At 43.1% G+C, this 27,080-nt stretch overlaps 1 protein-coding gene across 1 annotated transcript in view; it reads left to right on the top strand.

The window, feature by feature from the left end:
• LOC126236295 (sodium-dependent nutrient amino acid transporter 1-like) overlaps positions 1 to 27,080 on the top strand; it is a 244,857-nt gene that overhangs the window by 155,996 nt on the left and 61,781 nt on the right. Inside the window, exons 4-6 of the mRNA XM_049945487.1 lie at positions 7,414 to 7,699; positions 17,733 to 17,949; positions 22,561 to 22,831. Coding sequence (XP_049801444.1) covers positions 7,414 to 7,699; positions 17,733 to 17,949; positions 22,561 to 22,831 — 774 coding nt within the window. The remainder of the gene's footprint in view (positions 1 to 7,413; positions 7,700 to 17,732; positions 17,950 to 22,560; positions 22,832 to 27,080) is intronic.

Here is a 27,080-nt window from a genome sequence, read left to right as displayed (position 1 = left end):
CCAACATTCCCGTCCGAATGACAGAAACGAAGTCCTTGTCGGTGTCGAAGTAGTAGTTCGTCACATGCCGCTTCATTTATAAGCTTGACATAAACCACGCTGCTGACTATAGATAAGTGTATTCCAACTAGAACGTCAGGTTCGATTTTCACCTCGTCCCGTAAATAACGTTCGATCTCGTAACCCTTCGGTCGAGCATATTCGTTAGCAAAACTAAATTTCAGTGTCGATTTGCGGAACGACAAGGCCATGATTCGTTCTATGTATTACCGCGACACACCGCTACACACGTAACGTAAACACCTCTCGCGCAGACGTGCGGCAGGGACGTAAACACCGTCCGAACCGCTGCGCCGCTAAAGGCTGACTGGCCATCCGAGCACGCTTCCGAGCCGACCCAAATCCCCAGCCTGTTGCACACTGCTAGCGTAGCGTCTCCTACCCGTGAACCGCTGTCCAAAAGAACAAACATCACGTATGTGTAAGTATCAGTAAGGTGCGATGCCCGATCTTTGCGAGAATCCGAAATGGCGAATGAAAGCTTCATGGGTAGGTGACGCTATGTCAGTAGTGTGTAATAGGCTGGGAATTTGAGTCGGATGGAAAGTGTGCTCGGATAGCCGATTCGTTTAAGCGACGGTTCAAATTAAGCAGGAACATTGGGTTCGAGCACAAATTTTCATCTGTTCTCATTGAATCATTTCAATGTCCAAAAACGGCTTCGAAAAGTATTTGCATGGCCGCTGAATCACTTAAGGTGTCCGTTATTTCAGATATGTCTCGAAGAACAGACACCACATACTGGGTGTCTGTCCTAAGAGTCATCAGAAGCATTTTCTGTGGTGTTTGAGCGATATTTGCAATTTCATTTTCGCATTGTATAGCTGGATTCAGCCCAGGCAAACAGAGCTCATCACGTCTTTCATGCGACTCGTAGTGTTACTTTTAAAAGAGGAATTTTAAGTGTCCATTCAACAGAGAGGTCCCATATTGGTCTAGTGCGATATTTGTTTTATCGAGACGTATTAACTGGGACAAGTGGCGACAGCACTGCACTGGCCCCCGCTAACTGCTACTGCGAAGCCATTGGAGTGCTGTCTATTCTCCGCGTTTTACTATCCCTGTTAATAAGTATCGATAAAACGATTATCCGTCTAGACTAATTTGGGAGCACTGTATCGAATGGGCTCGTAAAATTCCGATTTACAAATAATTTTATTTGTGATGAGAAGGATTCCGACGCATTATATTGTCACGGGGCATCACGTGAAAGACGTGATGTGTGGTAATTGTTTGGGCTGACTGCAGTTAGAGAATACATAAACTAAATTTCAAATACCTGCGGAAACAGCGGAGCAAATGCATCTGTCGAATCTTTGTAGAGGCACCAGGTACGTATCACTATTTTTTTCTATGGCTAAGTGTTGTCTCACAAATGAGCAATTTATTTTATTGCAAAGATTTGCCCAAAATTTATTAATATAAAATAATCGTACCCGGCTAACGGAAGATCTGCACACGTGGGAGAAGTCTGCAGCCAAGATAATTACTGAAATGTTATTATAGCTTAATCTGATGTTTTTGTCAACGTAGCACAAAAGTCTGGAAGCCAATAACAACTATTTCAATATGAAAGGAATTTTTTTGTAAGAATTTCGGTACGAAACAGATTATACTTTTAAACTTATCTGTGGCATGTCTGACAGCTTTGTGTGTTGAAAGAGTGCTTCATATCCATCAGCATAGTTATTTAATTTTTATGTAATGCCTGTTGCGGATAATGTGGCAGATTTTCTATACATTCAAACTGAATATTCTAGTAATTCATGCGACCCCTCAGCTGTGTTTAGCTTGCTGACGGCAACGTCACGGAAGTGCGGGAATGCCTGCGAGAAACGTGAGCTATAGCGGCCGTTACCTTGTTGAAAACTGACTCTCGGGTGTCCCTACAAGAACAGCAGCACATGGGGCCGCGGTAGGGTGGCTGTAAAGATCGTGCAATCAGCGACCGCCGCACTTTTGCCGATGGTTGTCAATGCAGCAGTGTAGAAAATGAAGTACGGTACTACAGACTTCTGTGCTGTGATATGTTGTCACTGATGTGAACAGGTGACAGTTAACAATGAGAAGGTAACAAGTTTTCTGTTTGTAGTAATATCTTCTGCTCGTTCTTGAATCAATGGCGGATCATTTACATCTTTTCTAAATTACAGCGACAGTAATACTAGTTTCTTGAGTGCTGACCAAGACGTGCCTTGATTATATCTGTTCCATGTCTTTTATGGCCTGTGTAGCTCGCAGAAGAAAAGTTTTACTCGTATATTTTCGGTAGTGCTCTCATCTAACATCTTTTACTGTTACTGAAACTTGTTCGAAGGATATGCACTTTTATGAAAACAAAGATAATATTCATTTGGTAAGACAAAGAAAAGATGAAGTCTATTGTCTCATCGTTATCGGCGTCTTTAGGGGTGGAGAAATAGCTCGCTGAATTTGTTGAAGCAACCGTCCATAATTAATTTATAAAAATTATGATAAACCTCACAACTGAGTGGCCGGATTGAAAGGAATTTGAACCATACCCCTCCAGAATATATGATGTCTCTCTAACAGTCGTCAGGCGCATTTTCACTGGTGTTTCGGCAGATATCTGCAATTTTGTTTTTGCATTGTGTAGTCGAAGTCAGCCCAAACAAATGCTGATCATCATGTCTTTCATGTGACGTCAAGCGTTGATGGAAAGCGTCAGTTTGTTTGCCGTTGCAAAGAAAATTATTTTTCAAGTGGAATTTTACGTGCCCATTCGACAGAGCGGTCTCAAATTAGTCTAGTGGGATATTCGTTTTACCGATGTATGTTAACAGGGACAGTAAGACACGAGGAACAACGAGCACTCCAGCCGCGGCAGCACTGCCCTGACCCTCGCTGACTGCACCTCCACGCAGCTGCGCTTCTCACAAGGGAGACTCCATCGCAGCACTCCTCAAATTTAGGTGTAAGATAGTCCAGTGGATATCCGGTCAAAAACTGAACGCAGATCAAGCATTAAAACAGGAACAAGGTGTACTGAACTGTGGAAAAAGAAGCTAAATAGAAACAGTGAACGGTCCAAGGTCGAGATGGGCAAGCTCCCACGAATTGGAAGAACCACGCGTCGTGGTTGTATGGTTGCAGTGTTGGAGGGCAAACCGGAAGTTCCGTACTCAAATCTCCCACGTGATAATTTTTTTTTTTTTTTATGGACTTTTCGTCCGGTCGCTGACCTGTCTGTTCTTCATCTGTAGTCTTGATAACTTTCATGCTATACATTTGTTATAGGATGTAAGAATATATTACCTTCCCAAGTAAATGTGATGAAGAGTGAGAGCAGACGAGTTGCCGCGTATACCTCTCACTGAAATGAAAACAACATTTAAACGGTTGTGAACAATATTACAACAAAGACATTCAAGAGTCAAAACTTGTGAAACGGAGCGCAAGACTCATGGCATGTGGTACTTGTGTAGAACAGATAGGACGTACTTACGTCTAGAGGTCCCTTCTTTACAGCTCGCTGTTGCAAACGGATTTTACAACACGACACAGACACAAATTTGAATACAGCGAACAGACACGTCAATGACCGGACAGACCGTTCATAATCCGGCAAGAAAAGAAATGGGACACGAGGGAGATTCGAATACGAATCTCCCCTTTCGCAATCCCACACCTCGAACACACAACCACGAGGCCGTTGCTCTTCAAATGCGCTCGATGTTGCAAGTCTTAAGCTTGGACCGTTCACTATTCCTATTTTGCTTTTTTTTTTACAACTGAGTACACCTTTTTCGTGTTTTCATGGTTGATGCTGCGAATACGTAGGAAGAAAGATCCTTTATCATTTAGCTACAATATAGCAGGTCAGCAACTGGAAGCAGTTAATTCCATAAATTATCTGGGAGTAGGTATTAGGAGTGATTTAAAATGGAATGGCCATATAAAATTAATCGTCGGTAAAGCAGATGCCAGACAGATTCATTGGAAGACCCCTAAGGAAATGCAGTCCGAAAACAAAGGAAGTAGGTTACAGTACACTTGTTCATCCACTGCTTGAATACTGCTCACCGGTGTGGGATCCGTACCAGACATGGTTGATAGAAGAAATAGAGAAGATCCAACGGAGAGCAGCGCGCTTCGTTACAGGATCATTTAGTGATCGCGAAAGCGTTACGGAGATGATAAATAAACTCCAGTGGAAGACTCAGCAAGAGAGACGCTCAATAGCTCGGTACGCGCTTTTGTTGAAGTTTAGAGAACATACCTTCACCGAAGAGTCAAGTAGTATATTGCTCCCTCCTATGTATATCTCGCGAAGAGACCATGAGGATAAAATCAGAGATTAGAGCCCACAAAAAGGCATACCGACAATCTTTATTTTCACGAACAATACGAGACTGGAATAGAAGGGAGAACCGATAGAGGTACTCAAGGTACCCTCCGCCACACACCGTCAGGTATGGATGTAGAGGTAGATGTAGATGTAAATATGCGTTCAGTTTTTGATACGTATCGTGAAAACGAATATCGCACCAGACTAATTTGGGACCGTTGAATTGAATGGTCGGGTAAAATTCCACTTTAAAAATCTATTACTCTTAACTGGAAACATACCGACACTTCGTGTCGACTCTGGACGTCGCATGACAGGCTTGATGAACAATACTTGTTTCGGCTGACTCCAGCTAATCATTGCGAAAATGAAATTGGAAATATCTCACGAAACACTAACGAAAATGCGCCTCACGACTCTTAGGAGGGACAACCTGTATAAAGGGCGTTTAAAAAAAATATGTCTAATATTTTGAGAGGTGACAGTACTCATCTAAACACGAAAAATAAGTCCAATTAACAAACACTTGTTTATAGGAAGGGCTGCGCGGCGCTTGGTTGCGGATATTAGCACAGTCGTTGCTTTGGCGCTCCGTCAAATGTGTCGGTAGGATATTATGATGTCTTATTCACAGCGCTCTACCTACCATTAGTTGGTCTGCAGTCAGCAGTGTGGTTAGAGTCGTGTTGTAGGCTACCTTAGTTTTCGTCGTGTTTGCGTGCGTTATTGTAAGGTACCAACCCAGGGTGCGTATCTTGGTGTTTTACCTTCTTCAAAACGCAGATTCACTTTACTTGTTTACTTTTACTGCGCTCTGCTACAAAAGGTGCAGGACATTTACATTTTCTCTCTTCTGCCACTTGTTAGCAATGATAGTCTATTACTCGAGAAGTGAAATGATGGATGTGGTACTCGGCTATGGTTTAGCAAATAGACGTAGCCTGCGAACCCATACTCTCTGCTCTGAAAAATATCCACAGCGCAGAGTGCCCTCTGATAAGCTGTTCGGCAGACTTTTCCAGCGTCTGAGGGACACAGGTACCCTTGCACTTCGAAATACTAACAGTGGAAGGGCCCACAGTCCGCACACCTGACATGGAGGACCGTGTGCTACGATCGGTGGGAGAAACCCCTGGGACCAGTGCTCGACGATTAGCAACACCAGATGGCGTGTCTCACTCTCTTATCTGGGGAGTACTTCATGAACAATTGCTGTACCCATATCATCTACAGCACGTTCAGGCCCTAAGGCCACAGGATCACCGTGGCAGACCGTGGTTCTGTCAAGGGCTGTTGCAGAAGAGTGCCGCAGATCCACTGTTAACATCCAAGATTTTCGCAAGAGATGGTGTTGTGAATTTTCATAACCAACATGTATGGGTAGATGTAAATCCCCTGGCAATTCAGGAAAGAGGGCATCAACACCGATTATCAGTCAAGGTATGGGCAAGCGTATTGGCGATAGATTAATGCGGACATACCTGCTACCACGAAGGTTAACTAGAGCGCGTTATCTGGACTTCCTCATTACTGTATTGCCTACCTTGCTGGAGGCTGTGCCATTGCAGCAACGAATACGAATTGTGGTTCATGCATGATGGGACTGCAGCACATTTTCGTCACAACGTGAGCGTACATCTGACACAGACATTCCAGGACCGTCGGATTGGTCGAGGTGGCGGGTGGGGAGGCTGCTCGTTCCACAGACCTCAATTGCTAGACTTTTAGTTATGACGACACTTTAAAGAATTGGTCTACGCCACGCCAGTCAACTCTGTGCGGACACTACAGGGCCGGCCGGAGTGGCCCAGCGTTTCTAGGCGCTACAGTCTGGAACCGCGCGACCGCTACGGTCGCAGGTTCGAATCCTGCCTCGGGCATGGATGTGTGTGATGTCCTTAGGTTAGTTAGGTTTAAGTAGTTCTAAGTTCTAGGGGAATGATGACCTCAGCAGTGAAGTCCCATAGTGCTCAGAGCCATTTGAACCATTTTTGGACACTAGAGGGTCACTTCCTCAATGCGTGCCAGCAGGTACAACGACAACAACTAGGTATACTACAAAGGGCTTGTCATTCCTCAGACCGGAGGGCAGAGACATGCATTGTCATGAATGGACGCTACGTTGAACACCTCCTGTAAACACGTGTTTATCGCAGAAATGGTTCAAATGGCTCTGAGCACTATGGGACTTAAAATCTATGGTCATCAGTCCACTAGAACTTAGAACTACTTAAACCTAACTAACCTAAGGACATCACACAACACCCAGTCATCACGCGGCAGAGAAATATCGCAGAAAGTATGCATTTCGGGACACATGTTTACTGAACTTACCTCAGAAAGTATGCATTTACCGACCCATGTTTCATGGACTTATTTTTCTTGTTTCGATGAGTACTACTTCCTTTGAAAGTATTCGACAGTTTTTTAACACCCTGCGTATATGGGGCATTAGCTACTACGTTGCGTTGTTAAATACATCAGATTCATTTAGCAAATTAATACGAAAGTTAATGTCGTATGACAAACGAAATTCAACTGTTATAGCAACAGGATTATGGTCAGTAGAGAGCATGGCGCTCTCGTAAGAATACTTAGCAAAAGTAATGTTTCTCCATCTCGATATGAAATAGGGTTATCGGTCGTTTGATCAAGCGTACTTTCGGAAGACGTATTCGTGAGTAATTTCATCATGTAAAAATGTGATTAATTATGATATTCATAATTACCCTTGAAAGGATATTACTTTTTCGGTTGTTTGTCAATGACGCCCACCTAGTTGCCAAAGTCGGAGTTACTAATACAAAAGAGCACCGTTATCGCACATATTAAGTTATCCACGAGTCGTTCAGGAACTGCTGATATGCCTTACGCTATTTACGTTAGTTAATAGGAGTAAAAACAGTGACTTCGACACTGACACATTACGATTAGCATCTAAGGCGGGAACAACCTATTGCTCCCATGTAAGCTACAACGCATCAACTGTTTATGCTCTTAGAAGACTTGGTAGAAAACAAAATTTTATGGTTCTATCATTCTAGCCTCCGGTGACCGGACCTGAGACGACAGAGGGCGACGAATCGGAGCGCGCTCAGTGGTCCAATGGCGTAGAGTTCCTCATGTCGTGCATCGCCATGTCCGTCGGCCTGGGAAACGTGTGGCGCTTCCCGTACACAGCCTACAAGAACGGCGGCGGAGCCTTCCTCATCCCCTACATCATCGTGCTGCTCGTCATCGGCAAACCGCTCTACTACATGGAGATGGCCATGGGACAGTTCTCTAGCTACGGCCCTATCAAAGTGTGGAACATGGCACCAGCGCTCACCGGTAAGCAGTGGCGACAGCATTCCAAAGCCAATGCGTGCTTTCAGGCTTGCGAAAACGTGGAGACAGTTCGTTGCGTATATGTTCTACTTGAAAAAGGGATGGGACTAACTTTGCCTGTAATTAAAGAATTTTCTGTTGGTTCCAGCTGGTTTATTATCTACAAAAAACAGCTAACTAAAAGCCTCTAAACACTGCTCAAGTTTCAAATCCATGGTGAGATTAAGAACGTTAGAGATTTTTACGCTGTAATTAGATAGAGAATTTTTCTCAGAAAAAATCGTAGTGTTCGTAAAACAAATTAGGTCTTTTACAAAATACTTCCAGTCAAGGCCAGTGCGATAATAATGAAAGTCTATAACTTAATTCTGTAGGGAACAACTGATAATGAAGAACTCGATTCTGTATCTACTCCTAAAATCCAGAAACGTATGTGAAGAATGTCGCAGACGAAAGGGGGCAACAACGAGAGGCATTAAGCATGAAAATACAAGAGGGCGTGTTGAAAAGTATTACCTGCGAATTTTTTATTCTGTTCTGAATATCGACTGAGTCTGCATAATAGTCGGTCGGCATTCCCGCTTCGCTGACGCAATTTGCAATCCTCTGCCGCCAGAGAGCAGAACTGTAGCGTGTAGCATGGCGTTTTGGAAATTTTGTGCTAAGTTCCTATGGGACCAAACTGCTGAGGTCATCGGTCCCTAAGCTTACACACTATGTTATCTAACTTAAACTAAACTATGCTAAAGACAACACACATACACCCATGCCCGAGCTAAGACTCGAACCTCCGACGGGGGCAGCAGCGCGAACCGTGGCAAGGCGCCCAGACCGCATGGCTACTCCAAGTGGCTAGAATGGCGTTGTGTAACGTAACTATGTCGGTACATGAGAAAAAGCGTGCTGTAATCCATTGCGAATTAGAAGAATTCGTCCACACATGGACCACCCCGTCTTTCATCATGATAATGCCGCCCGCATCTCGTGGTCGTGCGGTAGCGTTCTCGCTTCCCACGCCCGGGTTCCCGGGTTCGATTCCCGTCGGGGGTTCGAGTCGTCCGTAGCATATGTTAGTTTAAGTTAAATTAAGTAGTGCGTAAGCTTAGGGACTGATGACCTCAGCAGTTTGGTCCCATAAGACCTTCCCACGAATTTCCATTTTGCTCGTCTATGGGACAAGCTTGTAGCATGCGTTTGCTCTGTGAATCCTGCACCACGCACCCAGAACTGCTGTGGATGCTTTGGCTCCGCATATCCGTAGGTCAATGGGTGAATGCCACATTCCAGAACCAAAGGTATAGAGTCAGTCGTACGATATTTTCTGTCACTCATCGGTTCTTCCGCCTCTAACAATGAAAAATTGCAAAGCTGCAACGTGGTTAGGGATCAAAATTAAACTGTAGATATGCTATAACCGGATGGGTAAATCGGTTCAAACGCCAGAAGAAGCAAGGCCGCATCATCCTCAATACGACCAAACGCTTGATTACAACTTTACCTTGCACGTCCATAGACACTAGATTTTGTTGTCACATCAGCTCGTCTAACGGCTATGTGTGTTGCAAACAGGATGCTTTTGCATACTAACAACGCGGTCATTATAGTGTGGGTCGGCAGTGCACCCTACTGGAAAAAAGTGTGCTTTGAAATACAGCGGTCAAGCAATAGGGCACGATGTGCGTGTAATTATTTCTGTACTCTAACATCCCAGCAGAAAACGTATGAAAACATACATAATGGTTAGTCATCCATATTCACTAAACACAGTGATGTCTCTTTTTAGAATAATAACATTTTGATGTTCTGGTCTAACAGTATCATCTGTGGCGTTAACATCTGCAACCTCAGATACGGGAACTGTTAGCTCGAGCAAGTTACAGAGGAATGAATCATTTTATGGTCAGTACAGTTCGGGCACCGTGTTGAATTAGACAAAATTCGGGCGCCGATCCAGAAACATTCCAGTATTTAACAAAGGAAAGGAGAAGAAACGCTGGGTAACAGAATAAATACTTCGGATGATTGAAGAGAGAAGGATGTATAAAAATGTTCAGGAAAATGCAGGAGTACAGCTTGGAAATAAAATAGTGAGGAAGTGCGGAGACCCTAGGCCAAATAACTGAAGTAAAATTGTGAAGAAATCGTCGTTGGAAGGACTGATTCACAACACAGAGAGGTCAAAACAACCTTTGATGAAAAATTAAAAGTAGAAGCGTCAATATTACAAGTAGAAGCGCATTGAGGTATTCCACTGTTAAATGAAGAGCAGAGAGCGGGTAGACGGAAAGAGTACATAGAATGCATCTAAAAGAGTAGGGAACTTTTTGATGTGATAGAAAAAGAAATGAGCGTCGATATGGATGACGTAGGAGGTCCAATAAGTGTTTAACAGAGGTTTGAAAGACTTGCTTCGGCAACTAAAGAACTAACAAGTTAGTTTTTAGAATCTATGTGACTGGGGACATGCCATCAATCTTTCGGACAAATGTAGTGCACAAAATCCCGAAAATAACAGAGGCACTTGTAGGGCTATTGCGCAATAGGATTAACGTCTCATGCTCCCAAATTACTGACAAAAATAATGTATTGAAGAATGGAGAGAAAAGTTGAGGGTTTGTTAAATCACCAGAGGAGCGGTTCTGGCGTTAAGCTTGATAATGGGATCAAAATACAAGGAAAATAAAGACACGTTCTTAGGGTTTATCGACCTAAGAGAAGTGTTCGAAAATGTCCCATGCGTCAAAAACCGCGACACATGCATTGAGGGACATGGCATAAAGCGTTACCTATCGTGCAATTTTTCACCGGAGTGAAGCATTGGTGCACGATGTGATCAAGATAACGGAGTCAGTGTGAGAATTCTTGTTATTACAAAGTGGAGCGTAAACTAGGACAACGCGTTAAGATGTCTTGCTTCGAGGTATGGGAAACGGCGAAGGAGGTTCTTGCAATGCTAGTGCAAGTGTACGGCGTTACAGCAGCAAGTAAAAAGTGTGAGGTTAATTTGTTTAAACGCCTTAGAAACGGAAAGGAAGGGTGTCAAGGATGTAACGCTTTCGGATCGATTGTCAACAAACACAATCCCAGACAACATCAAACGTTTGTATTGAATGCTTGCGGGTGATCGACGGCTGTCTTTGAGAATGATAGCAGAAGAGTTGAACATAAGTAATGACATTGTAAACACTGTTTGCGAACGTTTGAAAAAGGCGGAGTATTTGTGCCCTGTTTGTACCGCACGCGCTGACAGACAAGCAGAAGCAAACTCGGATGGCACCGTCGGGATATTTCATCGACATGTCTGACCTGAAGCCTGAGGTATTGGAAATTATCATACGGGAGATGAGACCTGGTGCTGCCAACACAATCCGGAGATCAAGTGACAGTCATCTTCTTCCTCGCCTCTTGCAAATAGTCGGCTCACAAAATCCAAGACTAAGACGACGTTGATCGCCTTTTATACGGCAAGGATCTGATCCATCATGAATTATACCTGAGGGTCAAACTGTACAGTGGAAGTTTACGAAGGAGTTTTGAAGCGGCTGCTGCAACTCATCCAGCGGATTCGGCCAGAACTGTACCGGAGTAGTCAGTGGTGTTTCCCCCACGACTACGCCCATCCACAAACGGCGATCCGCAAATTCAACTTTCTCGCCCAACTCAAGGGTGTCCTCGTTCGCTAGATTTTACGTCAGGAAACTTCTTTCTGTTTCCCCGCCTTAAACTGGCTCTGAAAGGCTTATGCTTCGTAGTCGTTGCGAATATCCAAAAAGAAGTGTTTGTTGAAAGTTTCCAACAGCTTTACAACCGTTGTCAGAAGTGAATTGTAGCTAATGATGATTACTTTGAAGGCCGGTAAAGGTATTTTGTTTGTAACTCTTGTCTCCATTTTCTGTGACGATTCTCCGAACTTTTCAGACGAAACTTGTAGGTATAATATATATAGCGAAAGACAGGTAATGCATTTTATGTACACGGACAGTGAGGGAGAAATAAGAATTGAAGAGTACTCAGATTAAAAAAGGCGTAAAGCAGGAATGCAGACTTCTTCCTCTACTATTCAGTGTGTACAGCGAAGACTCAAAGAAGTAAATAAATGGAATGTTTCGAAGTTAGATTAAAATTAGTGGTGAAAGTATATCACTGATAAGATTCGCTGCAGACGTTGTCACACCTCAGTGAAAGTGAGGAAGAATGAACAGTCTAAGGAGGACATATTGTGGATTGGGAATAAACCAAGAAATGTTAAAATTAATGAAGAGTAACAGACGTGAAATTAGCGATAAAAATGGGGCACTAAGAAGTAAACGAAGTGAAGGAATTTTGCTGCTTTGGAAGCAAAATAACACAAAACGGACGACTTACAGAGAACATGGGAAGTAGAGTAGTAAAGGCAAAGAGGGGATTCCTGTCCGAAAGAACATCGGCTTTATTTTGAAAGAGAAATTTATAAGAATATTAGTTTAGAGCATAGTATTGTATGGAACTGACTCATGGATCTTGCGGAAAACGGGAGAGAAGAGAATCGAAGCATTTTAGATGTGAAAGGAAGTTAATAAATGGGAAGGTTCTCCCCAGAATCGTTGAGGAGAGTCACATGTGGAAAACATCGGCAAGAAGAAGGGACGGGATGGTAAGGCACGTGTTAAACCATTAGGGAATAACTTCGAAGGTAGCAGAGGGAGCTGTAGAGCGTAAAAACTGTAGAGGACAAGTACTGGAAAATATCCAACAAATAACTCAAACCTGTTAGGAGACTGATTGCCCCCCCCCCTCGCGCTCCACCGCCCCCCACCCGACCAGCTCCGCCCTTACACCCGTACGCCCCCCCCCCCCCCCCACTCCCAAAGAAACGAATCAAACGATTTCCCGGTTTGCCGAAGCTTCACATCTGATGCTACCTGCCTAATGTACCACTAGTACTCTCATTCTGTCAGCACTGATATTCTGTGTACTCAGATAAAGGCAGCACCAACAAATCGAAACCTTTGGAAGAGTTCAGATGTGTGTCGAGCTTCAACAGTTCAAACGATAAGGCATTCCACGCATAAGGGACGGATCTGCATGCTCATTTCGAGGTAACATTGGATTAATCTGTCACTTAAGTAACATGTGAAGTCTTTAATTCCATGACACGGTTTGTAGAAGCTGCTACTGTTGCTTCTAGTGGCTTTAGAAAATATTGTTTTTGTGTCCATTATGCGGTCCTACTAGTTAAATCCCACGAACGGTAATGTTGTCGCATTGTTAACACCTGCTTCACAGGGTAACGTTTCTTGTACTGATGTGTGTGACTTTTACCCTGTCGACGCGCTGTCGTAGTTTCAGCGCCTTTTATGAAGCACTGCGTTCGACAGACCACATTTCCTCACTCTTCCAGGACAAGTCGTAGGAGGATTGCTTCAATAGTCGGGCTCGAATACCAAGCACGTCGGCTGCGACGGCATCCGTCCCAGTGGCTGTGAGCATTAAGCTTGGCGGTCCACCAGCTGCTGTTGAAGGGTAGCAGGCTATGTGCAAGTTCCCGGTTCTGCCTTGTTCCTACCTCTCATTTTCACAATGATGCATTTCAACACTCCACTTGAAACTATGTCTTTACTTATTTTAATCATTTAAAAACTGACCTACAGAATTTTCTCTGATAAACACAACTCAAGCTTAACCTATTCATTTATTACCCACAATATACAAACCCAACGCAATCTGACTGCTATACAATGACAACATAACTTCCAATAATTAACACAAAAGAATGGCCCTGAATTGCAAGAAATCCTACCAGTAATAAAAATAAAAAAGTATGAAATTAAAGAAATATGAAACTACCTCCCACTCTGTTAATTGCCTAAACTCATTTCAATCACGAACCCCATTTTTTATAAAAGTCACTTACCTCACAGAAAATCTTCATAACACGAACTACAGCAATTACAGCAAGCAGCAACTACAGCCAGATAAATAAAAAGATTCTAACTACTATAGTCTGTAACTATTAGGAGACATATGGTTAGCAAAAGAAACATTTTGTTGAAGAGCAAACAATGTATTTAGAAAAAGTTATCTTATTCATATACAACCGCTCACTTGACGAAAGGTCTGTTCCTAAAGACTGGAAAGTAGCACAGGTCACACCAATATTCAAGAAAGGAAATAGGTGTAACCCATTGAATTACATACCCATATGACTGACCTCAATTTGCAGTAGGATTTTGGAGCATATACTGTACTCGAACATTATGAATCACCTTGAAGACAATGACTTATTGATACATAACCAACACGGATTTAGAAATATCGTTCTTGTCCAACACGGCAAGCTCCTTATTCCCATGAAGTAATGAGTGCTGTCGACATAGGATCTCAGATAGATTCCATATTCCTAGATTTCCAGAAGGCTTTTGATACCGTTCCTCACAAGCGACTATTAACCAAATTGCGTGTATATGCAGTATCGTCTCAGTTGTGTGACTGGATTCGTGATTTCCTCTCAGAGAGGTCACAGTACGTAGTGATAGACGGTAAATCATCGAGCAGAACAGTAGTGATATCTGGTGTTCCGCAAGGTAGTGTCATAGGCCCTCTGCTGTTCCTAATTTATATAAATGAACTAGGTGATAATCTGAGCAGCCCTCTTAGATTGTTTGCAGATGACACTGTAATTTACCGTCTAGTAAAATAATCAGACGATCAATTCCAATTACAAAAGATCTAAAGAGAATTTCTGTATGGTTCGGCTGGCCGGAGTGGCCGAGCGGCTCTAGGCGCTACAGTCTGGAGCTGCGCGACCGCTACGGTCGCAGGTTCGAATCCTGCCTCGGGCATGGATGTGTGTGATGTCCTTAGATTAGTTAGGTTTAACTAGTTCTACGTTCTATGGGACTGATGACCTCAGAAGTCAAGTCCCATAGCGCTCAGAGCCATTTGAACCATTTTGTATAGTGCGAAAAGTGGCATTTAGCACTAAACAAAGAAAAGTACGAGGTCATCACGGGGGTACTAAATTTTGGGTATACGATAAATCGCACAAATCTAAGGGCTCTCAATTCGACTAAATACCTAGGAATTACAATTACGAGCAACTTAAATTGGAAAGACGGCATAGATAATATTGTGGGGAAGGCGAAAGAAAGACTGCGTTTTGTTGGCAGAACACTTAGAAGATGCGAAAACCCACTAAAGAGACAGCCTACATTACACTTGTCCGTCCTCTGCTGGAATATTGCTGCGCTGTATGGGATCCTTACCTGGTAGGATTCACGGAGGACATCGAAAATGTGCAAAGAAGGGCAGCTCGTTTCGTGTTATAACGTAATAGGGGTGAGAGTGTCACTGATATGATACGCGAGTTGGGGTGGCAGTCACTGAAACAAAGGCTTCTTTGCGGCGAGATCTGTTTACGAAATATTAATCTCCAACTTTCTCTTCCGAATGCGTAAATATTTTGTTGACACCCATCTACGTAGGGAGAAATGATCATCATAATAAAATAAGAGAAATCAGAGCTCGAACGGAAAGATTTAGGTCTTCCTTTTTCCCACGAGCCATTCGAGAGTGGAATGGTGGAGAAGTATTATGAAAATGGTTCGATGAACCCTCTGCCAGGCACTTAAGTGTGAATTTCAGAGTAGCCAAGTGGATGCAGATGTAGATCCAGTTCTAAAAATTATATAGTTGTCAATAAGTGCATGACCCAAACATTACCAATAACATGCATCCTCATTTTATATTTCCTTGCATCTCACTTTATAATGCATGTCCTACCAACACAGAGTCTCCACTAAGAAAAACGTGTCCATACATTTCTCTATCCAGCGATATGAACACAGTCTACAGCGCCGCCAACATGCAAACAGGCTACTTACACACTGATCAGGCGCTTATCACAGTTATCCAAACGCCACAGGTATACGCTTAACTTACAATGCTGAGGAAAGAATGGGAGCCCTCCATCAGTATTTCAGCATGTCTCACGAACACACATGAAATGAGTCACAGTTGTCTGAATTAGTGCCGAGGAGCAGGACCCAGACAGGAAAGCAAGAAACCGGCGGGGACGGGTTGGGTCTCCTGTTCTGTGGTGTTATCAATTCCTCACAGATAGCGTGGCTTCCGGCCTTTATTATACTTCTTATCAATGGTAATGGAATAAGAGTACCTCTTTGTCTAAATATAAGGCGGCAGTTGTCCTCAAAATGGATACTTAGCACAAATAGTGATACAAGAATTCGCAACTCTTTCGTTGACATCCTAACTACAGATTCCATAGTACCTTACATGCAATTTATTCTGCTTTCTTAAAGAGGAAAAAAAATGTTATAGTTGTTTGAATCACGTTACAATAGATCTTGCAGTACTCGTCAGGAAAACATGTTCCACCTTCTTGCCAGCTGCTTTGTTTTTCCGCTTCTTTAAACTTCCATAACGTATGGAAAACAGTGTATTTTGTCTTTCTCCCATTACCTCAGAAAATTTTCTTAATACATTTTAGCAAAAATATTTTACATTTTGTTTAGACATCAATTAAAGCAAGCAGATACAGCTCTAAGCGCAAAGCAAATCTTATGTTTCTGTTGCCTTTTGTTATCTATCTGAGTACTACGTAATTACTGCAATTGTGTATGGTCTTCGATATCTTGGTTGCTGAAGATAATAACGTTTAGTGTAGAATTACGTAATCTGTTCCTCCTTTTAATTCTAGTTGAATGGTTTGATCAGCACCGCTTGTCTTATTTCATGGGATTTCAGTAGTCGGAAAACAACTGATGCCCACGTAAACACTCGCTAACTGATGCCTTCTTCCGTTGTGCCGTCGTCCACACAAGTTCACTGCGTCCTTTAGTGTCTCATGTCCATCTGGCACCCTTGTCTCCGAACCCTCTTTCCTCCTCTATGACAGTCGCCCTAGTTGTATTTCGTACAGTAAACTTTACAGTTGTCAACAACCGTCTTCTTTAATTGTATGATTGCTGAATATGTTATTTTCTACAATTTATTAAGATGATATTTTTAGGCCACATTTTTTCAGTTTCTTTGTGTGAGTCCTCTAGATTCTTTTCTAACTTTTGTGTGGTCGTAAATTTAATACGTTATAGCTTCTAAGCTCCTCAGACCTGTTAAGCCGCCGCATTACACAACTCCGGTTGGAAGATCAGTAAGCACTCTAGGCAGCATCTATGCATATTTCTCAGAACACCCTTGCAACAGTAGCTACCTTTATAAAAGTACAGCATCTCTGCATACTACTCAGAACACCCTTGCAACAGTAGCTACCTTTATAAAAGTACCCATTCCCCCACTTTTCCGTTTCTCGTCAGTCATTTCCTTGCGATTTCTAGGGGCACCAATTCCTGCCCCTCCTCTACAGTAATCTGATGTAGTAGATGCGGGGAGAGGTTTACCTACATTTATCATTAGCCACATCAAAAGTGAATGTTGATGGTGTTAGGACAGCAACCAGCCACAATATTTACTTTGTTCCTTTATTCAAAGGATATCGTTACCGGTTTCGAATCGTTGTGATTCATCCTCAGATGGTTTACATGCTTTCTTTATGACATGTGGCGTGTTTTTTTACAGATTAATTGTCGTGAAACGTCGGTTTCGAGTGTTTGTTTTCATAAAATTCGTCCAGCAGATGTAAATGCATTCCCACTGCATTCTTATTGTTGCACACGTAAATTTTTCTCACTGAACACTTAAGATTTTTCACTGAAAAACAAACACTCGAAACCGACGTTTCACGACAATTAATCTGTAAAAAACACACCACATGTCATAAAGAAAGCATGTAAACCGTCTGAGGATGAATCACAACGATTCGAAACGGGTAACGGTAGCCTTTGAATAAAGGAACTGAAAGTAAATTTGTGGCTGGTTGTTGTCTTAACACCATCAACATTTGTCTTCAAACAACAGCCACGGTCTTCATCATGTCATCATATGGCAAAATTACATCAAAAGCTGTTTAGAAGCCCGTAGATACAAGTGACTCAGGCAGAGGAGATCTGTGACGTGTGCTGCTGACTGTGCCCCGCAGGCCTGGGGTTCGGCCAGTTCCTGGCGACGGCTCTGCTGCTGACGTACTACTGCGCCATCATGGCGCTCACCGTCTACTACTTTGTGGCGTCGTTCCACGCGGAGCTGCCCTGGGCCCACTGTTACCCCGAGCTGGGCGAGCTCTGCTTCGACTCCGCCGGCCCGCACGACAACGCCACCAACATCACGGGGCGCCTCAGCTCCTCCACACTCTACCTGTACGTATTGCCCTTCCAGAAAGTCAAGTCTTTCTTTTCGTTGTCTTCTACAACTCTTCATAACATTTAACACTGTTCCATGCTTTATCATGTAACGTTCTACATTTGTACGGTATTTTAGAGCTAATTCAGCTTGGAATAATGGCGTTTTGCTATTCAACTTCTTGTAGGGTAGAAGATGTTTTTCGATGTCCAGAAATGTTTACGATTCGATTACTATGTTCTAAACTACAAGGACCGATCAAGTCCTCTTTTTCAGATTTTACCAGTTCAGCTCGAGGAAGCGATCACGTCCGTAACCACTTTTAAAGAGAGATAGGGTCCTTCCACGCCCGCACCAACGTGGTGACCAAACCAAAAGTTCTACTGTCACCTCCGTCAACATGTTAGTTATCTAATAGGTGGATCACAGGATGCTGGGCTGTGATGATATCTGTGCGTTTGGGTAAGACAACGCATTAACACGGTCCATCAGGCGATAGATAGTGGACGAAACGCGAATGAGGGTAGCAATTTGAAGAGCAGAGGGAAAAAAGTGCCAAGGCTCGTGCCGTGGGAAAAAAACTTCTGCGACAGTGGGATGGGTAGTAAGAGCAGTAGTGGCTTATTAGCTGCGATAGTTCATGCAAGGTTGGGTTTGTTAGTATGGGTATCACGCATCATTACCGTGGCAGGCGATGACGATGTATCCGAGTTTTCTGCAGCTGCTGCATACCTGGAACAATCAGGATCGTTATATGTTAGTGGGAGATCGGCCATAGATCATCTCATTGTGTGTGTGTGTGGGGGGGGGGGAGCTTGTCTGCATGTAGTGTACGGTACGGCTTCCCTGCGTGGTGCCAGTTATTCGGCAAGTGTGTTCCAGCTGGATATCCAGTAATGGTGGATGATTAACAGGGGCTCACTTGTACCGTTGTGTTTGCATGAAATTGGCCATAGATGTTAGGTTCTTACAAGTATGTCTTTTGGTATTTTATGTTTCCATCTATGGTTGTGGTCGTAGTTCCCCAGATTCAGAATAAACGGGTTCTGCGAATGTCTGGAGTTTCTGTATAGTCTTGTGGTGAGTTTGTAGATTACCTCCGTGAGAGCCTCAAGTCGGTATTCCCGGTGAAGGTCCGCGATGCGTGTGTATCGTGGAGCATTGCTTATGATTTTGAGTACTTTGTTTTGTATGATCTGCAGACGGCACAGGCGTGTGGGCGCAGCGTATCCCCAGACAGGGGCTGCGTACGTCATCAGGGGTCGAATAAGTGTCATGTACATGGACCTCGACACCCTTCTGTATCCGTGACCACTGACACAAAACCTGATGAAGGTGACTGGAAGGTCTGCGAAACTCGGCCCAGACACCTAAAACCCTACAGTCTATGAATCAAGTAAAAAAAAACCTCGTTACATGTACTGCGACCTACATTCGAAATCTGAAAACTTTTTTGCCATGAAGCTTTGTCTTTTTTAAAAAAAACTTTATCGTTTCACTTCCAAACGCCACTCGCTTTGCAATCTGTTCATACTGAAAGACTTAATAATGTCTGTTCAATTTGTCCAGGATCATAGAGCCTTGGAACAGCAAACGCTGCGCTGCTATTTTATGCAAATATCACTGAATGCGTAAAATTCCTCTAATAGTTGAGGACGTTGGGTGCAAGTGGTGCTTTGAGATGAAGGGGTTGATGGAGGAGGGGAGGTCGTGGCGGGCAGCATCAAATCAATCAGAGGACTGTAGACCTCACCCCTCACCCCAACCCCCCCCCCCTCCCTGCAAAATAATTGAAACTCAGTCCGTAAATGAATAGCAGTTTGATAGAGAAGTGTCACTTGTTCTTTTTATAGGTGTGCCTTATCGATGTCTTCCCCGTTCTTTCAATAGTCTTCGCTGATACCTTACTCCTTAGCAGTGTTGCTCAAAAGCCAATTGTCATTTTATTTTCCAAAATAAGGGCAAGCGAATACCTACAGAACAGTATCCAAACAGAATTCTGAAAGAAATAAATGAAATAGTTTTAATAAAGACTAGACATCTACATTACTTAGTATAGGGTAAAATTATGATACTTTATATTCCTGCGGGTTAACTATAGACAATGTGGTAATTCGTATTGCCCTCACCCAGTTCGTATGATTTAAACTTTAAAATTTTTGTATCTGTATCAAATGGTAACAATGGTCGTTACATCCCAATATGAAAGCGGCATTGTTACTGCAGTAGACTTTATCTCTGACAAAGTATATTTAACGATAAATTGTCAAGACTTTAATCAGAAATTTTGCCACATAAAACGCAGTGTTTGCTGAGTACAACGCGAAGCAAATGGCAGATTTTCTAGTCCATGTCTACATCCTAGACAAAACACAAGATGAGTCAAGGTTGAAGGCGACTGAAAAACATTGTGCGATTGACAAACGTTGTGCATCGAAAATACAAAGTGTGTTGTACTTCAAAATACCAAGCTATGATTAGTATATTACAGTTAGTTGTAATGGCACCATGTGAAAATGTCTATTGAAATAATTAATTACTATCACAATTAAAAATATTTATCTGATTCATAGACCTTATGTACCACAAAACTACTATTTTTTTTTTCGCTGTAACTTCTTGAAACTTTTTAATGTAGAACATATACACTGAAGCGCCAAAGAAACTGGTATAGGCATGCATATTCAAATACAGAGATAAGTAAACAGACAGAATACAGCGCTGCGATTGGCAACGGCTACTTACAAGTGTCTAGGGCAGTTGTTAGATCGGTTACTGCTGCTACAGTGGCAGGTTATCAAGATTTGAGTCTGAACGTGGTGTTGTAGTCGTCGCACGAGCGATGGAACACAGCATCTCCGAGTTAGCGATGAAGTGGGGATTTTTCCGTACGACCATTTCACGAGTGTACCGTGAATATCAGGAATCCGCTAAAACAACAAATCTCCGACTTTGCTGCGACCGGAAAAATATCCTGCAAGAACGGGGCCAACGATGGCTGAAGAGAATTGTTCAATGTGACGGAAGTGCAACCCTTCCGCTAATTGCTGCAGATTTTGACGCTGAGCCATCAACAAGTGCTAGTATGTGAAGCATTCAACGAAACTTCATCGATATGGGCTTTCAGAGCCGAAGACCCACTCGTGCACCCTTGATGACTGCCTGACACAAAACTTCACGCCTCACCTGGGGCCCTCTACACCGATGTTGTACTGTTGATGACTGGAAACATGTTGGCTGGGGGCGAGTTCCGTTTCAAAGTGCATCGAGGGGATGGATGTGTACCGGTATGGAGACAGCCTTATGAATCCATGGACCCTGCATGTCAGTAGGGGACTGTTCAAGCTCGTGGAGGCTCTGTATTGATGTGGGGCGTGTGCAGTTGGAGTGATATGGGGACCCTGATACGCCTAGATACGACTCTGACAGATGATACGTACTTGGCATCCTCTCTGATTAGCTGCAGCCATTCATGTCCATTGTTCATTCCGATGGACTTAGGTAATTCGAGCAGGACAATGCGACACCCCACTCGTCCAGAATTGCTAGAGAGTAGCTCCAGGAACAATCTTCCGAGTTTAAACACTTCCTCTGGCTCCAAACCCCCCCCCCCCCCCCCCCCCCAGATATGATCATTACTGAGCAAATCTCGGATGCCTTGCAACTTGCTGTTCAGAAGAGGTCTCCACAACGTCGTACTCTTACGGATTTATTGACAGCCCTGGATAATTCATGGCGTCAGTTCCCTCCGGTACTACTTCAGACATTAGTCGAGTCCATGCCACGTCGTGTTGCGGCATTTCTGCGTGCACGCGGGGGTCCTACACGATATTATGCAGGTGAACCAGTTTCTCTGGTTCGTTAGTGTACATCAGCCAGTAAACAATGGAGTAAATATTTCGCGAGCACAGTATCCAGTTTGGAAAACAAAGATGATCCACTTAAAAAATGCGAAGGAATTCAAGCAGTGTTCACATTTTCAGTCCCCATTCTAAATTACTGAAAAAACCTCAGTTCTATAGAAAAAAGACCGAACAGAAAGAAAAATCTGCATTAAAAATCAACTTGTAATTTTCTTGCTTTAACTATTTGGGGAAATTACAGGCGCTGAAATCAGCTTTAGACGAATTGAATGATTTTTTATAGACAAACGTTGAAACAGGAGTGCAGCTCAGGCCGACGAATACAATATTCATAGGTCATTCCTTGCCGTGATTGTTCTCTTCATTTCGTATCACATACGTGCTGCTTGTACAGTGTCAGAATTTAACAAGCAACAGTGTAAGTACTGAAACTTCTTGGCAGATTAACACTGTTCACTGGACTGGAACTCGACACTGAAACCTTTGTCTTAACAGTCAATGCTCTTACCGGCTGAGGTAACTAAGCACGACTCACGACCCACTCTCACAGCTGTGTCTCGCCAGTACCTTCCTCCCGGCCCAGCACACAGTTTTAATCTACGAGCAAGTTTGCAATCAGCGTACACTACGCTGCAGACTGAAAATTTCTTCTTAGATGAAATTGTAGTGTATTATAGCCAAAGAAAACTAAACAGTTATGCATAGAATATAGCGACGAAAGAATCTTCTGGATCACGACCAGTGGCACGCCACCCCGTATTGCAGGCAGCGGCTGCTGAACGAGGTGTCGACGCTGGACGAGGGCATCGGCGCGCCCGACTGGCGGCTGACGCTGTGCCTGCTCTTCTCGTGGGTGGTCGTCTTCCTGGTGGTGGTGCGCGGCGTCAAGAGCTCCGGCAAGGCGGCCTACTTCCTGGCGCTCTTCCCCTACGTCGTGCTCTTCGCCCTCCTCATCCGCGGCGTCACACTGCCTGGCGCCGGCGAGGGCATCCTCTACTTCATCAGGCCGCAGTGGGAACTGCTTCTCACTGCAGAGGTGAGATTGGGACGCTTATTCTGGCCATCACTTATTTAGATGTCTATTTAGACAGCTCAAGGTCCCAAGAGAGATACCAGGGTCCAACAAAGTAATATGAACGACAAAAACAAGATGAACGGCCACACTTGATCAATACAACAGCATCTTCCTGGTTGTTATTGTATACAGGGTGGTCCATTGATCGTGACCGGGCCAAATATCTCACGAAATAAGCGTCAAACGAAAAAACTACAAACAACGAAACTTGTCTAGCTTGAAGGAGGAAACCAGATGGCGCTATGGTTGGCCCCCTAGATGGCGCTTCGAAAGGTCAAACGGATATCAACTGCGTTTTTTTTTATAGGAACCCCTATTTTTTATTGCATATTCGTATAGTACATAAAGAAATATGAATGTTTTAGTTGGACCACTTTTTTCGCTTTGTGATAGATGGCGCTGTAATAGTCACAAACATATGGCTCACAATTTTAGACGAACAGTTGGTAACAGGTAGGTTTTTTAAATTAAAATACAGAACGTAGGTACGTTTGAACATTCGGTTGTTCCAATATGATACATGTACCTTTGTGAACTTATCATTTCTGAGAACGCATGCTGTTACAGCGTGATTACCTGTAAATACCACATTAATGCAATAAATGCTCAAAATGATGTCCTTCAACTTCAATGCATTTGGCAATACGTGTAACGACATTCCTCTCAACAGCGAGTAGTTCGCCTTCCGTAATGTTCACACATGCATTGACAATGCGCTGACGCATGTTGTCAGGCGTTGTCGGTGGATTACGATAGCAAATATCCTTCAACTTTCCCCACAGAAAGAAATCTGGGGACGTCAGATCTGGTGAACGTGCGGGCCATGGTATGGTGCTTCGACGATCTATCCACCTGTCATGAAATATGCTGTTCAATACCGCTTCAACCGCACGCGAGCTATGTGCCGGACATCCATCATGTTGGAAGTACATCGCCATGCTGTCATGCAGTGAAGCATCTTGTAGAAACATTGGTAGAACATTACGTAGGAAATTAGCATACATTGCACCATTTAGATTGCCATCGATAAAATGGGGGCCAGTTATCCTTCCTCCCATAATGCCGCAACATACATTAACCCGCCAAGGTCGCTGATGATCCACTTGTCGCAGCCATCGTGGATTTTCCGTTGCCCAATAGTGCATATTATGCCGGTTTACGTTACCGCTGTTGGTGAATTACGCTTCGTCGCTAAATAGAACGCGTGCAAAAAATGTGTCATCCTCCCGTAATTTCTCTTGTGCCCAGTGGTAGAACTGCGAGCGACGTTCAAAGTCGTCGCCATGCAATTCCTAGTGCATAGCAATATGGTACGGATGCAATCGATGTTGATGTAGCATTCTCAACACCGACGTTTTTGAGATACCCGATTCTCGCTCAATTTGTCTGCTACTGATGTGCGGATTAGCCGCGACAGCAGCTAAAACACCTACTTGGGCATCATCATTTGTTGCAGGTCGTGGCTGACGTTTCTCATGTGGCTGAACACTTCCTGTTTCCTCAAATAACGTAATTATCCGGCGAACGGTCCGGACACTTGGATGATGTCGTCCAGGATGCCGAGCGGCATACATAGCACACGCCCGTTGGGCATTTTGATCACAATAGCCATACATCAATAAGATATCGACCGTTTCCGCAAATGGTAAACGGTTCGTTTTAACACGGGTAATGTATCACGAAGCAAATACCGTCCGCACTTGCGGAATGCTACGTGATACCACGTACTTATACGTTTGTGACTATTACAGCGCCATCTATCACAAAGCGAAAAAAGTGGTCCAACTAAAACATTCATATTTATTTATGTACTACACGAATATGTAATAAAAAATGGGGGCTCCTATTTTTAAAAAACGCAGTCGATATCCGTTTGACCTGTGGCAGCGCCATCTAGCGGGCCAACCAAAGCGTCATCTGATTTCCCCCTTCAAGCTAGACGAGTTTCGTTCTTTGTAGTTTTTTCGTTTGACGCTTATATCGTGAGATATTTGGCCCCGTCACTATCAGTAGACCACCCTGTATATTAGGTTCGTGCGTAAGTTCGTAGCGTTTTGCATAACTTCAATAAACACAAGAGGTTCACATAACAGAGACTTTAGTCATCAATAATATATTTTCCTTCGCTATTAACAACAAACTTCCAATTAGCACTGGCAGCCTTTTCGATTCTGCGACTGTTAAAATTATATGATTTTGAAACGGAGAACTCGACGAGCCATGTTGGGAGCGCATTTTCATTCGGAAAGGAAGTTCTTTGAAGATTGTTTGAGAGAGAGCGGAAAAAGTGAAAATTTGAGGCGCAAGATCAGGTGAATGGGGTGGGTGTGAGGCGACTTTCCAACTCAACTCCTGCACAGTGTTTTCTGTCAGTATAGCAGAGTGCAGGCAGATTTTATCGTGGCGTAGCATCACTTCAAGTAATCTTCCTGGTCGTTGATCTCCGACTGCGTTTGCAAAACGTCTCAGTTGTTAATGTAAATGTCAGCCGTGATGGTTACACCTCGGGGACGCAATTCGTAGTACACTACACCGTCACTGTTCCACCAGATGCATATCATTATCTTTTGTAGATGCGTGCAGATCTATGCACGGGGAGTTTCTGCTTTGTTTAGGTTCAACCATTCCTTTCTTACAAGATAGGAATGGTCGATGCTGTTCACAAGCCAATTGATGGCGAGGAAGCAGAGATGCACATTTGGCCACCCACTGATGTTTTTTTTTATTTTGGCTTGGAGCACGCGGTATCCATACTCCCATTTTTGAACCTCTCCCATTGCATTCAAATATCGCACAATGGTGGAATGATGACCGTTCACCATATTTGTCAGTTCTCGAGTACACTGACGTGGACTTTGTGTATTAATGCATCTAAACGATCTGCATCAAATCCTGAAAGTCTTCTTGAACATGGAGAATCACAAATTTCAAAGCGATCATCCTTGAAACAAGAAAACTACTTTCTTGCCGTGCTCTGTTCAGTGGCATCATCCCCGTACACGGTGCAAATGTTTCTGGCTGCCTCCGCTGCTGTCGTCCCTCTATTTAATTCAGTGCAAGAATACGTTGGAAACGTTCCTATATCTCAACTTGGCACTCCATTTTCTAATGTTCAGTGCTGCAGTCACTATCTGCAAACGGCAAAACGACAATATCAACAGTGAATACAAATAAAAAATGACACTCGATAAAGAATCCATAGCAACCGGAATACCAACAGGCAAAACAAAAACGCCACGATTTAAAAACTCAATCTAATAAATCATGAATTAATATCAGCGAGATATTATACCATTGCAGGCTTGCTGAAGCAGCATATTTAGTTTCACATACTGTAACAACCACCTTTCCGTTCAGTTTGACCATGACTTTCGAATCTCCACTGTCAATAACAGACTCTCAAAATGCTACACACTCCGACTGATACATTTCACCAAAACAATTCAATACTAAAGCCTCTGTGGAGCCTGTATGCTACTAACCTCACATCTCTTTTTAACAACAAGTGACAGAACACACACGTGTACACACACTCTCACATAAAAACTGTTACAAATGTGAAATTATAATGACATTCACATAATTAATTGACAAACAAGTTATTTCTCTGGTTTCGATACAATTGCTGTATGTCAATATATTTTGCACATCTTTTAATGTAAATAACTATAAACGTAAAAATAAAAGCAAATTGTTGTCATTTAATGAGCGACCTACACATAACAGGTTAATCAGAATTATACTTGTACCATGAACTGTCTATTGGTTGTGTTTCAATAAACACGGATTTTCTTGAGCAAAGTTACAGATGTGTAAAATTGTTATGAATTATCGAAATAACTGAATCACTTTGACGAAAAATTAAAGGTCAGAAGAAAGCGGCAGTCTGAAGAATCTATTGTGAGCTTTCTTTTGTACCATGTTGTGGGATCGTGTCAGTCAAACTCGGTTCTTATACGTGGTTGTACGTGGACCTCAGCAGTAGTGATAAAATGTTTATACAAAATAATTAAAAATTACCTCATTCTCTGCTAACGAAGTAAAAAATGACATTCTATTTAACACTTCGTAATCACATTAGTTCGAAACACTGTCAGTTTCAACAGTGTGAGTGCAACATTTAACCGCAAGAAAACTCCGTGGTTAAGTGAAATAAAATATATTCAGCCTAACAGTTATTTTTTTGGTTAGCTGGCTCTAATCTCTGACT

This window comes from Schistocerca nitens, chromosome 2 (assembly GCF_023898315.1).
Source record: "Schistocerca nitens isolate TAMUIC-IGC-003100 chromosome 2, iqSchNite1.1, whole genome shotgun sequence".
Classification (NCBI taxonomy): domain Eukaryota; kingdom Metazoa; phylum Arthropoda; class Insecta; order Orthoptera; family Acrididae; genus Schistocerca; species Schistocerca nitens.
Note: the sequence above shows the minus strand (reverse complement) of the source record. Positions and strands in the feature narration are given on the sequence as shown.